Below are 21,485 nucleotides of genomic sequence, written 5' to 3'. Positions count from 1 at the left end.
ATTGAATATTATTGCATTCTTGAAATATAGTGGTGTAAGACATTATATTTACATATTTTAAAAATAAGGTGAACATGACGCACGTCTCTGTCGTGAAAATGACAGAAAATGAAGTTTCCCAGAGGAATATGGGTTGCGATGATTCTTCATCAATGTTCATATGATCAGATCTGTCTCTCTGAGTAGATCACATACGACATCTGGTGGACAACAAAATAACAGCGTGTCGTATGACCAGATGTTGAAGCAGATGCAATGAAACAAATGCAGAAGATGGGAAGTAGGTTAAATAAGAATAAAAGTAATGTAATTATTTTTTGTTTGTTTTACTGATAGTTTGTACTTATTGTATACTAGCCAATTGATCTGTAGTATTAGGCCAGTCTTATTGTTACTCTTAGATTCAACTTAAAAAGAAAAAAAAAGAAAAAAAAAAAGAAAGTGTTCTCCTAGGGCTCTTCTCATGGGATCACCCGCCTTAAACCGCCGGTGGGCTTTGTTTTCCGTTCTCAGCCCGTTGCCAGAAACGCAACGGCCGTTGCTAAGGTAAGGACCCTTGGTTATTTGCTGCCCACAGAAAAGCCGGTTTTTATTTTGTCATTGTACTTTAAAAAAATAGTCGAAATAAATGCCCCTTGTCAAAACACTGCACTTAAATACTACGCTTGTAAATACCCAGTATATCAGATTGGCAATTCACACTTTAAAGTGTCTTTTGTTGCTTTGTGAACTGGCAGTTAAACTTGGCAGCGTTTATCGTATTTGTCCCACTAACACCATACACCAAAAAGTAGTGATACAGCAGAGTAAACTATACTGCTCTAAATTAACGCTAGCGCAGTCAGTAAGGTAAACGTCATTACTTGAGTTTTAGAAAGTTAAACGTTTTACTGTTGTGTATCTGTTGTGTTTGCACATGAGGAATGAAATAACCGCTTGGCCAATTTAGCGATGCTAACAAATTTGAAGTTGAGTTTTTGTCGGTTGTAACGTTTGCCTGCTGCTGTTCGCCGTCAAAATGAATTCGTATCACGTCTTGGAGCTGGTGGGAGAGGGCTCATTCGGCCGAGTGTACAAGGGGAGGAAAAGGTTTACCGGCCAGGTAAGCTTTTACAGGAGCACACTTACTGTTTGTTTAACCTCGCAGTTTCACCGGATGTCCGTCCTCGTCCCATTAGGTAGTGGCTCTGAAGTTCATGCCGAAGGTGGGTCGGTCCGAGAAGGAGCTACGAAGTCTCAAGAGGGAAATTGAGATTATGAGAGGTCTTCAACATCCTAATATTGTGCAGCTTTTTGACAGCTTTGAGACTGAAACTGAGGTATACTTTCAGTCTTAAATTCAAAACAGCCAGAAACTCATTTTACTTTGCTAAACTAATTACCTTTAATTTGAGTTCATAATCCATTACATGTTCGAAACAGGTCGTGGTTGTGACAGAGTATGCAGAGGGGCAGTTGTTCCAGATTCTTGAGGATGATGGGAACTTAGCAGAGAGCCAGGTATTCACTGTCACTACATAATTCCACCTGACATTGGACTCATCCTAATTTCACATGATTTCTATTGATTCTTTCCTTCTGCCAAAGGTGCGTGAGATAGCGTGCCAGCTGGTCTCAGCTCTGTATTACCTACACTCACATCGCATCCTTCATCGTGACATGAAACCACAAAATATCCTGTTGGGGAAAAGTGGTGTGGTGAAACTGTGTGACTTTGGGTAGGTTGGATATTTAAAGGAAGAAGTAGTCCTAATAATATTTGTCATAAATGACATGATATAATCCTGCTGTAGGTTTGCCAGAGCCATGAGTGTCTCCACCTTGGTGCTGACCTCTATTAAGGGGACACCACTGTACATGTCTCCTGAGCTGGTGGAGGAGAAGCCCTATGACCACACGGCTGATCTCTGGTCTCTGGGCTGCATCCTTTATGAACTCCACACGGGGGCGCCTCCGTTCTACACTAACTCCATCTTCCACCTGGTGCAGCTCATTGTGAGAGACCCAGTGAAATGGCCAGACACGATGAGCGACACCTGCACGGTACAGTAGAGCTGTTCTGTAGTCGTGCTGTATTGTGTAGGAATCTAAGCCAACATCTTTTCTATATAAAAGATTTTTAAACAAATTTGTTTGATTGCTCCATTTTACAGCCTGGCGGCTCTGAGCTGTGTTTAAGGGCATGATCATTGCAACGGTATTACAAATGCAGAGGTGTCCAGTGGACCCATGTATACCCCCTATTCCGCTGCAGATCCTTTTAACCTGATACCCCACATAAGTTTCTTTGATAAATTTGGATTTTCCTGTTCATACATGGAATCCTCAAGGATAGTTCTGATAAAGGGGTCAAAGTAGACAAACAGAATATGTTTCCATAGGGATATAATCTATATTATTATGCTTAATATTCTTTAATTTCCTTGACAGAGTTTCCTGAAAGGTTTGTTGACCAAAGACCCTCAGAAACGGTTGTCGTGGCCAGACCTCCTGCACCATCCTTTTGTTGCTGATGATGTTCTAGGTGATACTTAAAACATTCATTTTAACAAAAAATGTACGCACATGCACGAGACCAGTGTTCTGAGGTTATTTTCATTTCTGACTTTAATCTTTTTGTTCTTGTAATGATGTGTTGCCAGTGCTGTCAGACACGAGTGTTTTCAGCCCTTTGACAGTCACACCCAGCCCAGACATGCTGGCGATGAAACGTAAGCAAGTTGCAGAAAAGTCTTTACCGACCGCTGGAGAGAGCAGATTATTGCGAAAGGCCAGGGAACAGAGGGAGAACAGAAAGAAACCAGTTGGAAGTGACAGCGCCAATGTGAGCCATTAAGTTATTATTTTTTTCTTTCGTCGACTTTTTTTTACATAGAAACTCATGGAGGAGCTTTGACCTGTTCTGTGCACAGATAAAGAAGGACGGCGTGGGAAATGAAAGGGTCAACTCTGCAAAGGCAACAGCGCATCCTAGAGTGAGCATTCCCAAGTCCTCGTCCAGTAAGGTTTCCATGCCCTCGGGTCAACTGGTTGTGACGGCGGCCAATCAAAGCCTCAACCCAAAGATTCCTGCCAGCACCAGATCAAAACACAGGTGTTTATGAAAGCTCAGAATGAAGATAAAATTACAACCAAAACAAACTGAGGCACATGTTCTTAGGTACGATCATTTTCTCTGCAGGGGTCAGATCAGCAGAGACTATGAGAAGGAATTTCCCTCTGTAGAGGTCGGGCCACAACTGGTGCAGGGATACATTGAGGGTGATCAGGCCACACTATGCAGGCAGGTCAGTGATGGATGGTTTTTTCACTGAGAGTAACCAAGTTAGAAAATATCAGTTCAAACTTGGATTGGTAATAAAGAAAGAGGTTATTGTGTGTAACTGTCTATCATTTCTTGTTCATTCAGGATGTTGATAATGAGGAGTACTGGGAGAATCTAGCAGATTTGAGCAGGCAGCAGAGCAAACAGTTTAACTACAGTCCTGTTATACCTCAACTTAAATCCAAGATCCTGGCATTTAAAGCTCAGGTAACTGGGTGGAATCATTTTCAATTGAACGTAAATAGATTTTCCTCCCAACAATGCTACATACTCTCCTCTTTGTTTGCCAGCTAACAGGTGGCGTTGTAAAAGAAGTGCAGCAGATTCACCAACCACTGAAGCTCCTGCAGAATCTGATACTGAGACGCGACCTCGATAAGTCATATCACCGTGAACTTGGACTACCTCGAGTCCTCTTTGAGCTGATCCACGATGCTGTAGAAAACAAAGATTTCATCAAGGTTATTGCTCATGAATAGAGCAATATTTATCAATACATTGGTCCTGCAACATTGTCCCTGATTCTTTTGTCCATACTGTTCCCCTTGCTCAGCAACAGTCGAGTGTGCCAGCTCTTGGAGAAATTATTGTAGCGCTTCTCGTCTACTGGGAGCAGCACTCTCACTGGATGGAAGAAGAGCCTAGGTTTGATCAGTATTTTTTTGATCTTCATTGAAGTTGCATTTTGTTTGCTTTTGAATGCATACATAAGGTTTGACTATCACACAAACTCGATAGTAAAATATTGCAGCTTAACGTCTGCTGTCACACTGCAGGATGGAAGAGTTCACCAAGCCTTTCAACACAATTCTTTGTCATCCCAGTCTCAGTCCTTTGGCAGTAAGTATCCACTGAAGTTGGTAAACAGTACTTGTTGATCATGTTTATCCATGTGCCATATACAATACTTGATACTTTTTATATTTTGGACACCATCTTTTTGTGATGCATTGAGCTGGTCTGTTGTGTAACAATTGATTTCGGTATATCTTTTTTAGCCTCTGGCTGCTTCTGTTTTATCTGTCTTTACACAACTTGATATTGATGTTGAAGTTAATATGGACGATCTACTCTCCTTGCTGAAAACTTTGGTTTTGGACTTGACTGAGGTACTGAATCTATATTTAAGAATAATTTTAGCAAATGTTAATTTTGATTTAAAATTTTCAGATTTTTTTCTCTCTTCTCTGCATCGTCAGCTCAAAATGTCTCCACCCTCTGGTTGGGGACTCTGTGATGGCGTCCTGTCTTTACTCCTACACACACTCTCTGAGGTCCGACAGCATCTTAACTGTGATAAAGCATTTGCTTTGATGGAATTCAGAGACGGACCTAATGTCTGTGCCCCTCCCATTTCTTCTTTTAACAGCATGGAAAAGCCCCTATGCCTTCATGTTTAAATCCAGTTATGTTTCTGGGTGTGTGGAAAAAGATTGGTACTTGCATAACAAGCACAACAACCCCAGAACTGATCTTCTGTTCAGCAAATGGTGAATATGTCCCACCCATCACACCCACTTTATTTAAAAGACACTAAAAAAATTGTTTAATATATTTACTTATTTATTATTATTATTATTGATTTATTTTTCATTTCAGGGTTGTTCTCCTTTCTGTCTATTGCGCTGTTTGTCTTCACCAAGGATCCATACTCATGCATTCCTCTGTTTTCTGAGAATGAATCCAAATGTGTTTACACTCTTGGCTGGCTGCTGGCAAATGACTGGTTAGTTCTGAGATGTCTATTCTATTGTTGCAGTTGTGTCATAAGTCTTGGAGCAAAGCATCTATAACACCTGACCGTAACCACTCTGTCTTTTATGCCCTACAGTCTACATGTGTTTGACGAATTCAGTCCTGGGAGACGTGACGTGGATCTGATTCATGAGAAGTTATCTGCATTGAGCTGCCACTTGTTATGTTTTCCATTTGCCCTGGACCTGCCTTCACACACCATGTCCACAGTTCTGAAGGTGTATGACAGTTGTGGTATTGTTGCAAGCCTCCTGCAGGTGAGGGCCTTCTCGTAAGCCAATAAAGACCTCCCTGGCAAATAGAATTTTCTGATGCAACACAGGATAACTCTTGCACCTCACCCATGATTGACATTCAGTACTTTACATCTTAATATGTCTGTACTTTTGGGAGAGCACTGTGTTGTTTGTTGTGTTGGCTGTTTGATGTGTGACGAGTTGTCTGGCTGATTTTGTTTTTCATTCTTTTGCAGGTAATTCAAACTTTTCCTCCTGCGCTACTGGAGCTGCCTCTCTCCTTGTTGGGCCGTTTGCTCTTGTGTGATCCCGAGCGCTCTGTTTCCCATCTCAGAAAAGCTGCTTCTGGCTTTTTCTCACCACCACGGGACAGGCAGCTCACTGCCTCCAGACTTCAGACTCCTTTAACAAGAACTGCCAGCTCTTTGCTCTCTGACTTGCTCCAGCTAGATGGGCTGTGGGCCTCTGCTGCGAAGCTATTGACTCTGTTATCCCATGTAGCCCGCTGTTTACTTCAGTCTGCCAGCCTTCAGATTTATGTGGAAGCTTCAGTGCTCCAGAAGGCGCTAACTCACACTTATGACCAGATCAGGGCTGCCACATGCAGACTTTTAGGAAATCTGGATCCATTCAGACCTCCTGCACCAGAGACACTGCACCCCAACATTTTCAAAGGCATGATAGACTGCCTTCATGATTCCTGCATGCCTGTTCGGCGGATGGCCTGCTGGGCAGTTGGGAACTGGTTGGGCTATATTGCGTGCACTGACACTTCAGGGTGGGGCAAAGAAAGGGAGCAAAATAAATGTTCACACATTGAGGTGGGAGATGATTTGGCGATAACAAAAGAGCAGCAAGTTGACTATGAGGAGAGGAGACTATGGACAGAGGAAGCCAGGAGAACCGCATCCATTCTGGCATCTCTGATCAGTGATCCTGACGCCCTCACACGGCGTCACTGTTGCACCGCGCTGGGAAACCTGGTAAAGCTTGATGGGGTTTTACGCTTGTTGCTGGAGGAAGACGTGTTCCGTATGCTTCTGAGATCTGCATGCGCGGATTCCCATAATGCAGTAAGACAAGCTGCCATAGCAACTCTGTGCCTGTACAGCCAGCAGGAAGCAGTCCGTCAGGTAATGAATCAACAGGTTAAAAGTGGGCAAACATGAACATTATAACATTATATGTCCCTTTGAGCATTAAGAACTTTTTGAAATTGTTACATGTCGGTTTAGGAAGCAAAAAAATACACTTTTTTAATGCTTTCAAGGTCTCTTGATTCCTGTCAGTTGTTGATCTTGTTCACTTTTTTAATAAATGCTGCGCAATCTTTCATGGGTCAGTAAAATATTTTTGTATCAATTTTATACAAAAAAATATGTTCTAATTTGTCACTTTGTTTTTTTTTTGCATGTATTTGAAGGTCCTGGCATCCATGGACGCCAATAAGAAACTTCTTCAGGCTTCTCATCGAGCCCCTCCACAGTGTGACTACCACAAGCTCATTGGACTGCTGCAAGGGACTCCAGTTCACCAGGAATGATGGCACACTGAAATGTGCTGGTCTCCAGCTGTGTGCGTGTGTGTGTGTGTGTGTGTGTGTGTGACAGCTACATCATCACAGCCCGTTGTTCCATTAAAAAGAAATATTAAAACACATTGTCTTTACTGTAATTTTAAGACAACAGAAAAACGGTGTAATCGAAACGACGGTAGGTTTTATTTTTAACTGGAAAACAATTGTTTTTGGCGCCGTATATAGTTAATAGTCGTTATAACAACAAATGTAACACGTTTAGATAACAATAAAATTAGAAACGTTTCTCCGCCACTCAAGCTTAGATTTTTTTTTTTTGTCTTCTATTTTTACACTAATATTTATTTATTTATTTAAGACGTTTTCTTTATCAAATCGCCATGTAGGATACCTCACGTACTTTAAAGCCTTAAATTCGACTATTGCGATTTTACTTTGTAGAATATGAATAAAATGGTCGTTCAGGGTGGTATTTTCGGACGTTTGGACGATTAATTAACTCTTAGTTCTATTTAAAATAGTTATAAAATACATCGGCCAAATACGGGCTCAACACTAATAACAGTCTAATTAAAGAAGCCATTGGATGTGCGCGAAATGTCTTCCGCGACTTTGGATGAGAAAAATAGTCCGCGTCCATCAAGGCCTGAAGGAACCTTAACTTGTGCTTGCACCAAATAAATAAAATTAAAAACAAGAGACGATTGAATACAATGAAATAAATAAAACGTATTTTAAATGTTCAGAGTGCAATTTTGGATTATACAGACAAAACACACTGTCAGTGAAAGTCGGAAGGAAAAACTAACGACGGGCGAAAGTTGATGACACACTTTATTTATTTTCTTCGAGGAAAAGAAGTTGACATCAGACAAAGGAAATAAGCCTGCAATTAATCACCTTGATATTACCTAGCGGTAGAATGGACTGACAGTACACAGTTTTGGTTTAAACATGTTGATAGTACACCGCAGGGCTTCAACCACATGACATGGATTTCTAGCCAAAACGCAAATAAACGCTATGAACAAATAAATGATCACAAACCATCAGCGTTTATATTCAAGATTGTCTTAAAATAAATATGCATAGAAAAACTATCCTTGGTATAGGTATGTAGAACAGTAACAGTGTTTATTTGTTTAGAATAACGACAAATTAATTTAGACACTATCCTCTTTCTTACGCCACAGCTGCAAGAGCATTAACAAATAATCTAATGAGATTTTTTTTTTTCTAAAAAGAAAAGGTTATCACACTCCACTCCCTGAACATATAAAAGTTGTTACAAATTAGTGCAGATCAGCCAGAGGCCTAAAAAACTTATTGCCTTAACAAGCAGTTAAGAGAAAGAATCCTCGACTTATTTCTGAAACTCTAAGTTTTCTATTCCAGAGAGAGTACATTTATCCAAAGGCATGCAGAGAGGGGCTGCTAAGGGCCACTATAGCTACAATATTTGTACATATGGAAAAGCCAGATTTTACATTGGGAAAACCTGTGTGTCAAGACTACTGCCACGTAAAGTCTGCCATCTCCACAAACTGTCTATGGATGTTTGGAGGATAAAGTGAATATCCTGAGCTGCCACACAGATTGTATAACTGCAATATACAAAGGAAGGACACTGCTTTACTTCAACAACACAATATAATGAATTGGTTCTCTTTTGGTCACACAATGTATCATTTGGCCATGATTTGCAGCCATTGCAAAAAAAAAAAAAAAAAAGAAAAAAGAAAAAAAAAAGCAATATAAATTGTGAAAATTTAAACAAAGTAAAGCAGGGTGAAAACACTCAAAACATTCAAATTCTGTTTATTAAGGAGTATTTTAGGGTTGCACTAAACCTGAAGTCAGACAGATGATTTGTCAAAAACAAAAGGAAAATAGTGACAAACAATTAAAAAATATTTTTTTTCTAAAGCTGTTGAGTAGTTATTTCCTCTTCTGCATATTAGTGGCTGTTTCCGCGCTATTGTACAAGTCAATACGTATTCAACAGCACTGCTAATATTTAAAAAAAATTCATACAATATGAATATGAATATACAACTGAAATATATTGGCTGTTGCGGAAAGGCTAGAAATTATTTTAGGAAAGTATTTGATTTGAAACTGAAATGTTGACACCAACGACACATTTAACTAGTCCAACTATTGAAAATGATGATACAATAATTGCAAATGAAAATCTAAAATAAATAACATCCAACATTAGATTGTATTGCTGACATCAATTTCAATGTAAGGCTATTAAAAATATAAAACCTGCATAATGATTAACATTACCTCTTCAGAAAAAATTCTAGTTCAATCAGCAGATTCACGAGATCTACTAAAAATGATTGTCATTTAAAGCATTGCAATGCCACAGTGCAGGCTCAAGTGATTCGAGTGCGAAAGCAATGGAAGCATTGGAACAGGGTGTTGATTTAAAACGTAGAAAATAATTCACATTAGCAAAGCATGCGTTTGCCCCCTCACCGTGAAAGCAAAAACAAACAAACAAAAAAATAATTAAACATTCAAGTCTGGACAAACTCATAGACACACAGAGCTCCACATGTTCCCTGTCAGGCTCTGTTTAAGTGTACTTGCAGCTTGCAGGAGCACGGTATTATGCTGTTGTGTCCTGCTTGAGCCTTTGGCTGCGGGCCTTGTAAACTTCAATCAGCAAATCTTTGACATACTGGATTTCACGTTCTACAGACTCTGCTTTGTCCCGCAGCTCCCGGTTCCTTCCTTCAAGGCAGTGTAGTTGTTCTTCCAAAGAATCTAGCTCCGCCCTTTTTCGCTGGCGATACCTGCATTAACCAAAAAAAAAACACATTTTAATATCTATCTATCTATCTATCTATCTATCTACATATATATATATATATTAATTATATATATCATCAAGCAGATACTAAAATTTACCTATGAGCAGCGGTTTTGTTCTGATCTCTCTTCTTCTGTTTGCGCTCCCCACCTTCAGCTGGAATGATGTCCACTTCGTATTTCACAGCACACTGGTCTTCTTTCAGTCGGCACGCTTGTATGTGACCTGACGAGTCCAGGTTCAAACTCTCCCTAGTCATTAAAAGACACTCTGGGCCCTGATCCTCAAGAAAGTTACAGTGTAAATCATGCTGACCTATCTGTAGACTCTCTGATTTCAGCTGTTCGTTGATATTGCCTAGGAAGCCATGATAGGCCTCAGACTGTGGTGTTGCTGGGAGATAACAACCTTCGCTGCTCTCAGACTTCCAAGAAACGGTGGCTTTTGTCACCTCCACGCTAGCTTTGATACTGTTGAGCACCTCGTTGTTACTAGTGCCTCCACTGACCTCCCTCATGCTATACATCAACAGATCCTCCTTCTTATGTGGGACCTCCAGTGATCCACCAAAGCCAAATCCACCACCAACAACCTTCGCACCGGCTATCACATCTTGAGTGAAACAGCAATTTTTCTCTTCTTTGGGTAAAACGGCACATCGTCTAACCTCGACTGCGCTACCTGGGCAGAAGCTTTTCCCTACCAGCTGCTCACCCTCTACGCAGCCATAATTACCCGTAAGGGTCACAGCTGAGTTACCTGAGTTACTTCCTTTGGAACTCAACAAACTGTTGTCATAGCCTTCACTGAACCTCACGCCATCAGGAACTCTTTTCCTAGCACACCCACTGGGGCGACTGCAGCTGTACGGGGCGTGTCTTGGAATTTTGGATCGCCCAATGGGCCCGCCACAGATACTCAGCAGGTCCAGTTCTCCGGTTGCCAAGGTAACAAGAAGTGGGCTGGACTCCGATTGGTTGGATGTAGAGTATGATGCGTATGGCAGCTGACTGAATGGCTGAGGACCCACTGGCAGTGGACCCCTGTCGCATTTTCCCAGCCTCGGCCCTTTCTCTGGCAGTGGTTCAGACAGGAAGTAGTCCTCTAGTTGGGCCAATTCCTCTTGCAGCAGAGAGGTCATGACCTCCAAGTCAGAGGGCACCTGGATATCATTCTGAAGGGGTGAAGGGGGAAGGGAGGCATTGGTGGAGGAGGGAGGGGAAGGAGGGTTTGGGAGGTAAGAGGAGAAATCCACTTCTTCCGTCATCCAGTCAGTGAGACCATCACCTATTGAGGAGGGGAAAAATTCAATTTGTTACAAGATGTTTGACGAAGGAAAATGTTACGGCTAAAAAATAAAAACTGTCAATTATCCAACAGTGCACCTAGCAGTTTCCTAAAAACATAAACAGATCGACAGTAAAAAATGCAAAGCAATTTTTAAATGAAGTTGCGGCATACCGACACAGCAGACGTAGCTAGTTTACTACTTACTGTTCAAGAAGGACGAATGTGCTGCAGTGCCGAGCCCACCTGAAATGGGGAAAAATATAAAAAAGCGCACTCGCTGCAACTCACCAATTAAGTGCTGACTCTCCTCTGACACCTCCCCCCTGCACCCCTGTGATTGGCTGTGGTTAGCCTGTGGGTGAGAGAGAGCGAGGGGGTCTGCCGGGCAGACACGAAGAGTCTTCCAAACAGGAGCTGATGTTGCCATCATTTTGTCTGTTGGTGCTTTGATTCAGTCCAAGTCCGAGCATATGCTGGGAGCGAGCGGGGTCTGACAGATGGGCCACAGAGAGCAGGGCTGGGTGAGCATAATGAAACCTGCAGGGTAAACAGAGACAGGGATCAGACGAGTGTACGACCAAAAACATTCAACATATTCGGTCGACTAATGGAATTAGTTATAGTTACAGGTCTATGCTGTCCATAGTTTCTCAACATGATTTGTTTCGATTTACCTAAAATGAAATGCATCTGCTAGTCCCATTTGTATTTTTAGAATACATATGTTACTCTTACAAACAAGCAGCTTTATAGTAAATACCAACAAGTGAAGAATTAAAACTAAAACCAAAACCCCCAGATCCTGCACAGTGAGTGACACAGAAGCCAGGGCTGGTGTCCTCTGGGACTTTGAAATGCCTCAAAGCAAAATGTACTTGACGTCCTCAAAACACGTGGGACCCAGTGACGCTGTCAGGGGCCTAACTGTTGACAAGGAGCTCCACAGTGACTACCTCTCTAGGTGAGAGACACCCTGATGGCTAAAGCGGATTAATGCAGATAAACTGTTTCCAATCGCATGTTCCTTTTAAATTAATCACCTCTATTTGATCACTTATCCAGTTTGGATTACAACGATGAGATTAAAAAAAAGCTGGCAAAACATATATGAAAGTGACAGATGTGTCTTCAGCCTACAAAGTCTACACGTTGACAGGGAATATAATTCACCATCACAAAATAGAGATATGTGTTGTTTATCATGACACCCACGATATTATTTACCACATAATGAGCGCCCTTAAAGAAGCATAATATACTTGACAGGACATTTGTATGAGCTAAAAATCAATCTGTAACCATTTGTGCCACACAACAACAGAACAACAACAACAACAAAGTCGAGTAGAGAGAGTTGGACTTACTCCATTCTTGCAGAAAAAATTGTAGAGCTCTTGGGGGTGCGTTGCTAAAGCAAAGCACGACTTCTTCTCAGGTCCAACAACTTGGTTAAATTAAAGAGCCATGTTTTAGCTCGGGATATCCGGGACGGCGTAAAAAGGACGAGATGCTGCTTTGTTGTGGTCGACCTGTAAACTGAGGAGCGGCTTAACTGTGACAAAGCATCAGTTCATTCACACCTAGCAACCAACTGCGTCACCAGGATAAACCGTGCAGATCACTCCGCCCCTCCCTCCGCCGCGCGCTGAAGGACGTCCCACATTTGCTATTATAAAACTACTGAGGGATTTGTTTCTGGCCGAATGCTTTAAAAATAATACTTACAAGGAATCAATACAGTATGTTGTGATAGAGTATGATTCTTTGCATTGCCTCTTGTGATAGTACAGAAATAATTTGTGATTTTCTTTCGAATTTTAGAGAAACACGTCCAAAAAAATAAACGAACAATGGGAAAATAATTTTAGATACAAAATAAAAACATTTAACAGAGAACTAACAGATATTACTCGTAATTTCGAAGAGGAGGGGAAATAACAAGTGACTTTTTTTGGTGTTGAAACCAAAAAGTAACCACGTTACTGTAACGGGTTACACTTGTCACTCTATTCCTAGGTCCGCCTGTTGCTATAGAGATGAGGCAGCGCCGTGTTTCTGGACTCGACAGGGCGTAACCTCTGCCTAAAATGAACAACCTGCTGAGAGGCTTGAAGTAAGTGAACGCAACTCTCCAACACACACACACAGACAGCTACAGTTCATATACTGTACCCCACTGCGAGGCGTGGTATTGTTTTCGTAGAGGGACTACTTGATTCACACTACACTTTGTTGTTTAGTAGAAGTCTGTTGCATCTCCGTTGCATCAGTGGTCCACGGCCACGGCGATTGGCTGCGCGGACTCCGACTGTCGTTCTCTCATTGGTTGGAATCGGCCGCATGTGAAATATGATTGGTGGGTGTTAGGAAAGGCAAAGCATCACTGTGTTGTTATCTTTTTTTTTTTTTTTTTTCCTACAGTGCAGACTGTGCACATGTTTCAGGTAAACAAACCGGGAGTGGAGGTTTTTAAAGCTGTGACATTTTGTTTTACAGTTTTAACATACTTATTCAAACATAACAGCTTGTGGTAATCAAGTGGCTGATTATGGTGGAGAAAAATAATGACAGTGATTTAAAGACAATTATCAATAAGAACGATAATCTGTCCCACCTTTGTATGATTATTTTCCTGTTACTCTATTGTATTTATGGCAAATTGAACTTTTAGTTTGTTAATGATTCATTAGCTGTGAGCCCTTGTGTCAGCTGCCTGCTCACAACTTTACCTTTTGGAAGTTAAACTATATATACTTTGAGATGTGGTTAATTTAGTTGACACAGCTGGTGGAACCAAATGTGGAGACTGGCAAAAAGTGCCAATAGTAATTATGTGAGGAATAAAGCTCTGTTTTTCTCCTTTCAGCAAATCCCGGAGCTGAGAGAATGTGCTGTTCTCCTGTTGCTATAGTAATAGCGGACACTGCCCCCTATTTTAGACTTGTTTTCTGGTTGCTGTTGCCATGGGATTTGCATCTCTCTCTCCCTCTTTCTTTTTTCCGTACCTGTTTTCCTTCACCGCTGTCTCGTCACCCCTCCCTGTCCAACCGTTCCTCCGTCTCATTTGCTGAGTTGCATCTCTGTGACATTATAATTTTTTGCCAAAACCAATGTATTTTTTCCCCCAGTTCTGCTAAATTTTTATATTGATGGGACACTAGCATCTAGCCTTTGATAGATCTGTCCACTGAGGAGCATGTCTGTGTATTGAGTAAAAGTCTAACTTGAATTGATTGCTCATAATCACACTGTCCAGAGTGGCTACAGTTTCTACACGACTGTAGCGCGTCCTTTGAGCACTGAAGAAATATTTAGATTGTAATGAATTTGACTGAAATGTCCCATGTAAGACTAATATACAATGCGTTAAACTGAGGAATTTTTAGGGACAGCCCTGTTACAGAAGAGCCATTCAGCAAAATGCCCAACGTATGTTGGCTACCATATGCTCTAACAGATTTGTAGAAAAGCAGCCTGATGCAATTTAGATAAATGCGGTCGTAATGGAGACCAGATTGAGATACTAGTAGCTGGTGAAGTTGGCGGGTCTCCCAGGAAATCGCCGACTGCTCTCTGTGTCTCTATTAATTGGTCCACTGAGGGCTAGCTGTTTGAGAATCATGAGAGAAATCCAAGGTGCTCCCTATCACAGCATGGCTGCGTGTCCCTATTGCCTCCACTATTATATACAATAGAAGAGATGTAAAATGTGTTAATCACATAGTTTTAAATAATCCAGTGGGCTTAGTGTCTCGTAGCTAAAACTGAGCTATATATAGTTTCCAAGTTGCCACAATAACATGAACAAACTCAACAAGCCTACATAAACAACTTTGGATCGAACAGGATTTTGTATATCAAATGATTTATTGTCTGAATATTGTGTATGAGCAGAGAAGTCAGAAAAGTCGATGCTGCATGCCAAGTGCACGTATGGCACGTTAGTAAGGGTTACACCATCATTTCATCATCATCTCTCTTCGAATTTATTGTCCTCAACTTTTGCCCCTCTTTGAACATATGAAGAAAACATGGAATTCAGTTACGACTTGTGAATGGAAGCCTCCCGCTGGGGATTTGTAGATGTTTCTGTCGTGTCCAACCTGCTGATCACTTGCATTTGTTTCTATGTTTTGGCTTGAAAACGGGTAATCAGGTCCCCGAAAAGTGACAAAGGTAATGTAATTCTCATTCACGAGAGTTTGAGGTAGTTAATTTGCTTTCAGCCATGACAGATTGGAACAGGGTGGTGTTTATTTACTGTTCCGCCAAGACTGCATGGTAAATTAGAGGTGTTTGCTGTAAAGGACAACAGTGTCTGTTTTGTTCTCCGTTGGGATGTCTCACCTTTTAGCAGATTACAGAAAACTAAATCCAAGCCCTGACGCTATCTTGAATGACAATGAAGATAGGAGGTAAATCCCACCCTGTAAATGATTAAAACATTAACAGATCAATAAATGAATCAACACATTTTCATTTCAGATGAAAAACTAGTTCAGTTGGAAAAAGTTTTCAGAAATTACAGATGAAGTACAGAAGAACCAAGCTTGTAAATGGATAGTCAAGGGTCACGTATTGTTCGTGCATCACTTGTGTTCTTCAAAATTTGAGCTCTTTAAGCAAACAGGTCCCAAATGGTTACTCTGTGTCATTTACAGCACTCAAGCGGTGTGAGGCTGCGCTGCAGAGCCATCTAAACCCTAGAGGCTCAGCGTCTACCACCTCTGAGCTTTATACAGCCGACAGTCATTCAGGCCATATGCTGCATGCTTGTAACAACTTATACTGTTCTCTTATCGGAGTTGAACATGTCAACCATACTTTTGAATCAATGTGGTTCTACTTCATTCAGAGAGACCTTTATATCAATTTAACTAAAAACCTAATTCGGACGTCACCCATTTAATACAGTGAGGGCACAGGTCAAAGCCAAGGTACTCCAAAAATGATTATCTAAAGCACAAAAAGAAGTACAGAGAGGGGAGGTCCCGGCTTTCTAGTGGAGATTGTAGGACCTCATTATGGTTAAAATACACTCGCCACTTCATTTGGTGTACAAGTGGAAACGCATCCTAATGTAACAGACCTGCACTAAATCTCTCTCCACGACTAGTGTTTATATTGAAATTGTGTAAGAAAGATGGTAATCCAACTGTATGATGATTCTGGAGTATGTAGTTTGTGGTGCAGTTAAACTGTGTAGAATTAAACACTGAAGTTCACTGACTACAAGGTCAAAATAACAGAAACACGTGTCTCTACAACACATACAATTCAATGGTACTACAAACCACAGCCTCCAAAATGAAAACACAGTTGTATCAGTGGCTCTCTCTGTTATTTTAATCAAATGCCATACCATAACCTTCATGAAACTGAGTGCAGTACTGTTATATCAGGATGTTAGTCAATGGCAAGAAATAAATAATTTGTCTGTTCTGTTTCAATCGAGCTATGAATTACACAGATTCTACTAGTTTTAAGACAGTAAAGTGCCATTTAATTTAACGGGAAACTGCTCAGTGAACTCTCGTCTTGCACATCTCACCTCGTTCTTGCAGAAGGAGGGAGGAAGTATTAAAATAGGGGGAAATCACTGCTATCTATCTTTATCTATGTCAGCCTTCAGCGTCTCTGCATCACTTGTCGAGAGAGAAAGTTATGATGACGTCACGTACGCGCCTTTTGTTGGAGTAGCCTTTCTAATTATTTTTTTCTGTCTTCACAGTTTTATGACAGACTTCACTGACTTGTAGAATGTTTACACTGACAGACATGTCTGTGAAGATGATCAGTCATCCAGGTCACCGTATATATATTTGAGTTTTCTTGAACTGAAGACACTTAATCAGTGGTGAAAGCGTAAAAATGTGTATCTCATAGCCATATAAATTTTTAAGTCACATTTTGGTTAGAGCTACATAAAGATAACGTTATAAAAAAAACATTTTCTGATTTGCTGGTTAAGTATTATTGCATTATTATTTAGAATTATTACTTTTTGAAAAATAATGAACTAAAAATCATTGAACATTTACAGTGTGATGCCACATTGGGGTGCAGTTATGGTATTCGCAGTCTATGTTTTGCCGGCCTCATTAGGTCAACACTGGTGCTTTCCCCTCCGGATATTATTCCACATATCATTGTTGTGCTCGCCATGAGATCCAAAAACATAGTAATTTAACGACTTGTATATTGTGTACTCTATTTTGAACATCATTCCCTTCAAAGAAAGTGAAGATGATTTGTTCAAAGCAGTAATCATAAGCAAGGGAAGTTTGGCTGGCGTATCGGACGCATTTGGTGAAAGATGCTTTCATCTTCTGCTGTGTGAGTGTGAGTGGAGGGGATAGCATGTTCGGGGTTGGGCAAGAATTATTTCACTTTAATCTCCTCAATTAATCTGAACTCACATGTGGATATGAAAACTTTAAACCACAAATGCCTGCTCTAAAATGTTAGGAAGGATGTGGGTGCAGAACTCTTTTGACAGGTGATGCTGTAACCCCCCCGCCCCGCTCAGTGGAGAGATAACTCAATTTCATCAGAATTCTCTAGGTTGTTTTCAGACAAGGTTAATATCTCCCATTAATACCGACAAAATCATGCGAGACCTTCGTTAATTCATCGCCCTGGCTATCTTATTTGTGTAATAAAAGCCTGGGGAAAAGGCCAGCAAGAGCGTGTGAGAGTGAGGCTCATTAATATTTCACCAACAATAAGGCTGGGTGCCACTCACGCTCATCACAGCCGTAATGAGCTCACACCGCCCTCTTAAACATCTGTTTTTCATTCAGCCGGACACACCGGAGACTCAAAGATACTGAACATGTGAAAATCTCTCCCAAGGTCAGAGAATTGTTAGTGAAGTGAAGATAGCGCCCGAGCTGTAAGCAGGAATCTTACTGCTCATTTGAAAGGAGCATTTTTTTCACTTCAAACGAGGAAATTAAAAGTGAACATTCAAAGTGCTGTATCTAATTGTCAGGAGCAAGGTGTGTTTCCTTGATTACCAGCACATCTGCTAAACATTCCACTCATCCTTGCAGTAAATTAACCATACAACCCAGTCATACAGTGTTTTTAATCTACACATACGTCTTATATTTCACTGGTATGATTTGAACATGGGAAGCGATACGCTGCGTGAACATCATTTTATTCTGATAAGAACTTGTTTGTGTTTGGTTTTTACACGTGATCTCAAATTGCTCGATATTGAATCATGCATGTAAAGTTGCACTTAATTTCACTTTTTTTTTTTTCTTTCTGCGTTGCCCTCTTAATGCAGACGAGCCATATAATTGCCCCAGAAACACATATAGGGTTTGATTTCACTGCACCCAGACCAGCCTCTTTAGATAATCAGTGTTAATGAACCAATTCCAACTCCATCAAACCAGCTGACTGCTCTTATGTAAATATACGAGTTGTAGAGTTTTAAAGGGGACACCTTTGTGAATGCTAACTGATTAGTGTGTGTGAGACTACTTAAAGGAATCCGGTAATTAACAGCCTGTTTGTGAGAGCCGCTAATTAACGTAACAGAATGTATTCAGTTTAGCCAATTTGTCTGCAACAAACTTCATCCAAAACAAAGCAGCAGATGTGTCATACATTTTTTATTAATTACACGTATATGGGCTATGCTTTTTTTCATGTAATTCCTTATTATTGCTGTTATTTGCCTTAATGAAGAGCTCTTAGAACAATATATAAAGTGATATTAATGTTGTACAAATATGATAAAACAACCGACAGTACACTGTGACAAGTACTTGGCACCAACTGATCATTACTCAATATATAATGTGATGCTTTTATAAAAGATTCAGTTGCCTGTTCATTAGCTACACTAGTAAAAATTAATGCATTCTAATATAACGGTCCTGCACTAGATTCCCCTTCATGTAGTTTGTGGTGCTGTTAATTTCTATTGAATTAAATACAAAATTGTTTGTGTTATTTAGCCGAGCCCACTGAATAAATGCGGTTGTCAAAATAATAGAAATCAGTACAGAACCAATACTGAATATTATAACCTTCATGAAGATAAGGTTTAGTGCAGGACTGTTGTGTTAGAATGCATTCTCACTAGTGTACCTAATGAACTGGCAAGTAGGTGTAAAATAGCTGCTTGTAAGTATTATTTTTTTCTTTATTTGAGATAAATTAACAACTGATGGAAAAAAAGTAGAAATGTATAAAAAAAACGTTAGAGTGCTAACACTGCATGCATAGATCGGCCTCAGAGGTGTAAACAGTTTGAGCTTATGTAAAGTGAGAAATCCTGAAATCTCTAAAATTATATTGTAAGTATTAACAATACATTTTGGTAATGTGATTGATGAAGTTGAGAGCTCTCTTTGTAAATTCACTGGCAGGTTGCTTTAACATTTTTTTTCCCCCTTATATTCATAGCTGAAAGATAAATACAACTCTTTGAAATGCACCCATCACGATTAAGCCCTCATTTGCTTAAGGTCACCGGGCTTTTTATGAGAGCCCCAGATCATTCATCTCTTCAGATGTCCACTGGTTACATACCAAAAGGCCGTGTGCCATCGATTTCAGCTCCAGCACGGAGCAGCTCATGTTTCTCTTTCAGGTGTCTGGGTGCTCGCTCAGTCCCCATCATCCTCCAAATCTGTCACCCAGTGGTCCCTTAGCTCATGAACTGCGTGTAGCCCTCTGCACCCGTTACTATGACATCCATCCAGATCCTCATGGCCTCCGGGGACGGGGCCACCATGTAGTAAAGCCGGTCGTGAGTTTTTACACAGAAGGTCAAAGATGGGTTGGGACTCTGGGGGAAGATGGGGAGATGTTTTAGAGCAAAAACGGAGAGCTGCACCTGTTGCATCTTTTTCCTCAGAGATATTTTTCAGAACAATAGAATATAATTTTATTTAATAGCATAAACATCTTGCACATTTTATAAATTAAGATGGATGATATTCTGGGTCTTTTCACTTATTGTCCTAATAAAATTATTGTCATTTTAATGCAGGACAGCGTTTAGCAACAGGAAACTTTAAGTCTTTTTCAGGTATTAGATTCTGCTCACGAACAGCCCCACATCTCTCAATATTTTCACAGTTAAAAATGTAATTTTTACTCTTTTTTTTTTTTTCATTTTTAAACACTGAACACTCTTTTTAAAAAAAATAGATTTATAGATTTATTATTAATTGTCAGAGCTGATTCATTTTAAGATCATGGTTGGAGTATACTCCTGTATACAGGGTCATCTATAATTTTAAATCACTGCGTAAAATGTTTCCACTGTCAGTAAACTGCACCGATCACATTTACTCCACCACAGGATATAGTTCATTTATAAATGATAGTCATCCATTCAAATGTTAATAAAATAGTTAATGAACTTCTGAATTGAAAGTAATGAAAAAGGAGTATTTACCTTGGTAGCGCTGCGCAGGTGATCGTAATAAACCTCCTCAATTGCCTGAAAGTAAATGAGTCCTTTCAGCTTGGTCTCGTGCTTGTCTGAGAGGAGAAAAAGAAAATAAATACATGACATCTTGTACTGATGCAAGACCTCTGCCAGCCCAAGCCCCAGACAGCAGAAGCAGCCAGTGATGTGTGGATACATAACTATAATAACAATGGACTGATTTTGAAATTAGTCCTTGTAACCTGTAGAGTACAGTCCATATTTGGTCACAAAACATATTATATATCATAATCTCTGGGTTTAAAACATATGGAAGAATTTATTTGCAGTTACCCTGTACCAATAGTCCTCTAAATTATGAACAATTGATCATCATTGGAAACAGCAAAAAAGCTAATTTCCTTATGCCCTTAAAAACGGAAGTCAAGACATGTTTCAGAGAAGGATCAATACACTGTGAGACCAAGCAGATAGAAATCTAAGTGAGTGAATTTATCAGGAAACATGAAAGTTAAATGACATATTTAGTTGAGTATCTCATTAAGGCTAAGATTTGTACAAGCGTCAATTTATAGAAACTTAACTAATGTATTCTCAATCACCACCAGCATCCTCAATCCTCTTATCTGTTTTGTTCATTTGTTAATAGTTTTTTAGTACTCTGGTAATAGTTTTATGTTCATTTTAGTTGTAATGTGCTTATTATGATTGTCTGATCATGAAAGCTTCATGTTCTCTTAGAAAAGAGATCTCAGTCTTAAAGAGACTAATGAATGACAAGTGTTTTCATGTGTTAATAAGAATTATTCAATTCAATTGCATTTATATAGCATCAATAACAACACAAATTGTCTCAAGACGCTTTACACAACCCGGCCTGAAACCCCCAGAGCGAGCACTAATTATCTCAAGACTCTTTACAAATCTCAGAGTTTGAAATTCTGGGAAAAACTGCCTCACTACTGACAACATTTTCAAAGTTAAAATGAATTGTGGGACTTTAGAAAGTTTCTTGTAAGCATTTATAATTCCTAGAGCTGGTTCAAGTCGTTCATATATCATATGAACAGGTGTGATTCCTCACCCATCTTTGTAAA

At 40.1% G+C, this 21,485-nt stretch overlaps 3 protein-coding genes across 9 annotated transcripts in view; 1 reads left to right on the top strand and 2 right to left on the bottom strand.

Moving 5' to 3' along the window:
- The first annotated feature begins 774 nt into the window (after positions 1-774).
- On the top strand, positions 775-7,073 carry stk36 (serine/threonine kinase 36 (fused homolog, Drosophila)). The gene is made up of 20 exons (XM_084564371.1): positions 775-1,102; positions 1,179-1,319; positions 1,423-1,500; positions 1,588-1,718; positions 1,794-2,043; positions 2,431-2,524; positions 2,643-2,824; positions 2,913-3,094; positions 3,182-3,287; positions 3,410-3,532; positions 3,616-3,786; positions 3,879-3,970; positions 4,102-4,165; positions 4,324-4,434; positions 4,525-4,599; positions 4,695-4,815; positions 4,925-5,051; positions 5,157-5,337; positions 5,553-6,449; positions 6,740-7,073. The coding sequence occupies exons 1-20, from the start codon at positions 1,019-1,021 to the stop codon at positions 6,857-6,859; spliced, it is 3,330 nt and encodes a 1,109-aa protein (XP_084420497.1). The 5' UTR covers positions 775-1,018; the 3' UTR covers positions 6,860-7,073.
- Positions 7,074-7,423: 350 nt separating this feature from the next.
- Positions 7,424-12,355, bottom strand: atf5a (activating transcription factor 5a). The gene is made up of 3 exons (XM_084564540.1): positions 11,256-12,355; positions 9,776-10,964; positions 7,424-9,660 (listed from the first exon to the last, which is right to left on the bottom strand). Exons 1-3 carry the CDS (start codon positions 11,395-11,397, stop codon positions 9,474-9,476), a joined length of 1,518 nt encoding a protein of 505 aa, XP_084420666.1. The 5' UTR covers positions 11,398-12,355; the 3' UTR covers positions 7,424-9,473.
- A 5,510-nt stretch (positions 12,356-17,865) lies between these two features.
- The window catches only part of phldb1a (pleckstrin homology-like domain, family B, member 1a), a 29,896-nt gene continuing 26,276 nt past the window's right edge, over positions 17,866-21,485 (bottom strand). For all 7 annotated transcript variants that reach the window (XM_084564690.1, XM_084564689.1, XM_084564694.1 and 4 more), the window contains 2 exons: positions 20,395-20,480; positions 17,866-19,779 (listed from right to left, as the gene is read on the bottom strand). In XM_084564690.1, coding sequence (XP_084420816.1) covers positions 19,639-19,779; positions 20,395-20,480 — 227 coding nt within the window. In that variant the 3' untranslated portion in view covers positions 17,866-19,638. The remainder of the gene's footprint in view (positions 19,780-20,394; positions 20,481-21,485) is intronic.

This window comes from Chelon labrosus (assembly GCF_963514085.1).
Source record: "Chelon labrosus genome assembly, chromosome: 17".
Classification (NCBI taxonomy): domain Eukaryota; kingdom Metazoa; phylum Chordata; class Actinopteri; order Mugiliformes; family Mugilidae; genus Chelon; species Chelon labrosus.
This window is presented reverse-complemented; position numbering and strand designations above follow the sequence as displayed.

What these genes read in the sequence shown, in the direction of transcription:
- stk36 (XM_084564371.1), top strand. Translation starts at nt 1,019, where the DNA reads ATGAATTCGTATCACGTCTTGGAGCTGGTGGGAGAGGGCTCATTCGGC. An exon ending in GGAACTTAGCAGAGAGCCAG is followed by an intron (nt 1,501 to 1,587) that starts GTATTCACTGTC and finishes CTTCTGCCAAAG; the next exon opens with GTGCGTGAGATAGCGTGCCA. An exon ending in TTGGAAGTGACAGCGCCAAT is followed by an intron (nt 2,825 to 2,912) that starts GTGAGCCATTAA and finishes TTCTGTGCACAG; the next exon opens with ATAAAGAAGGACGGCGTGGG.
- atf5a (XM_084564540.1), bottom strand. Translation starts at nt 11,397, where the DNA reads ATGATGGCAACATCAGCTCCTGTTTGGAAGACTCTTCGTGTCTGCCCG. An exon ending in GGAGAGTCAGCACTTAATTG is followed by an intron (nt 10,965 to 11,255) that starts GTGAGTTGCAGC and finishes CCTCCTCAATAG; the next exon opens with GTGATGGTCTCACTGACTGG. An exon ending in AACAAAACCGCTGCTCATAG is followed by an intron (nt 9,661 to 9,775) that starts GTAAATTTTAGT and finishes TGGTTAATGCAG; the next exon opens with GTATCGCCAGCGAAAAAGGG.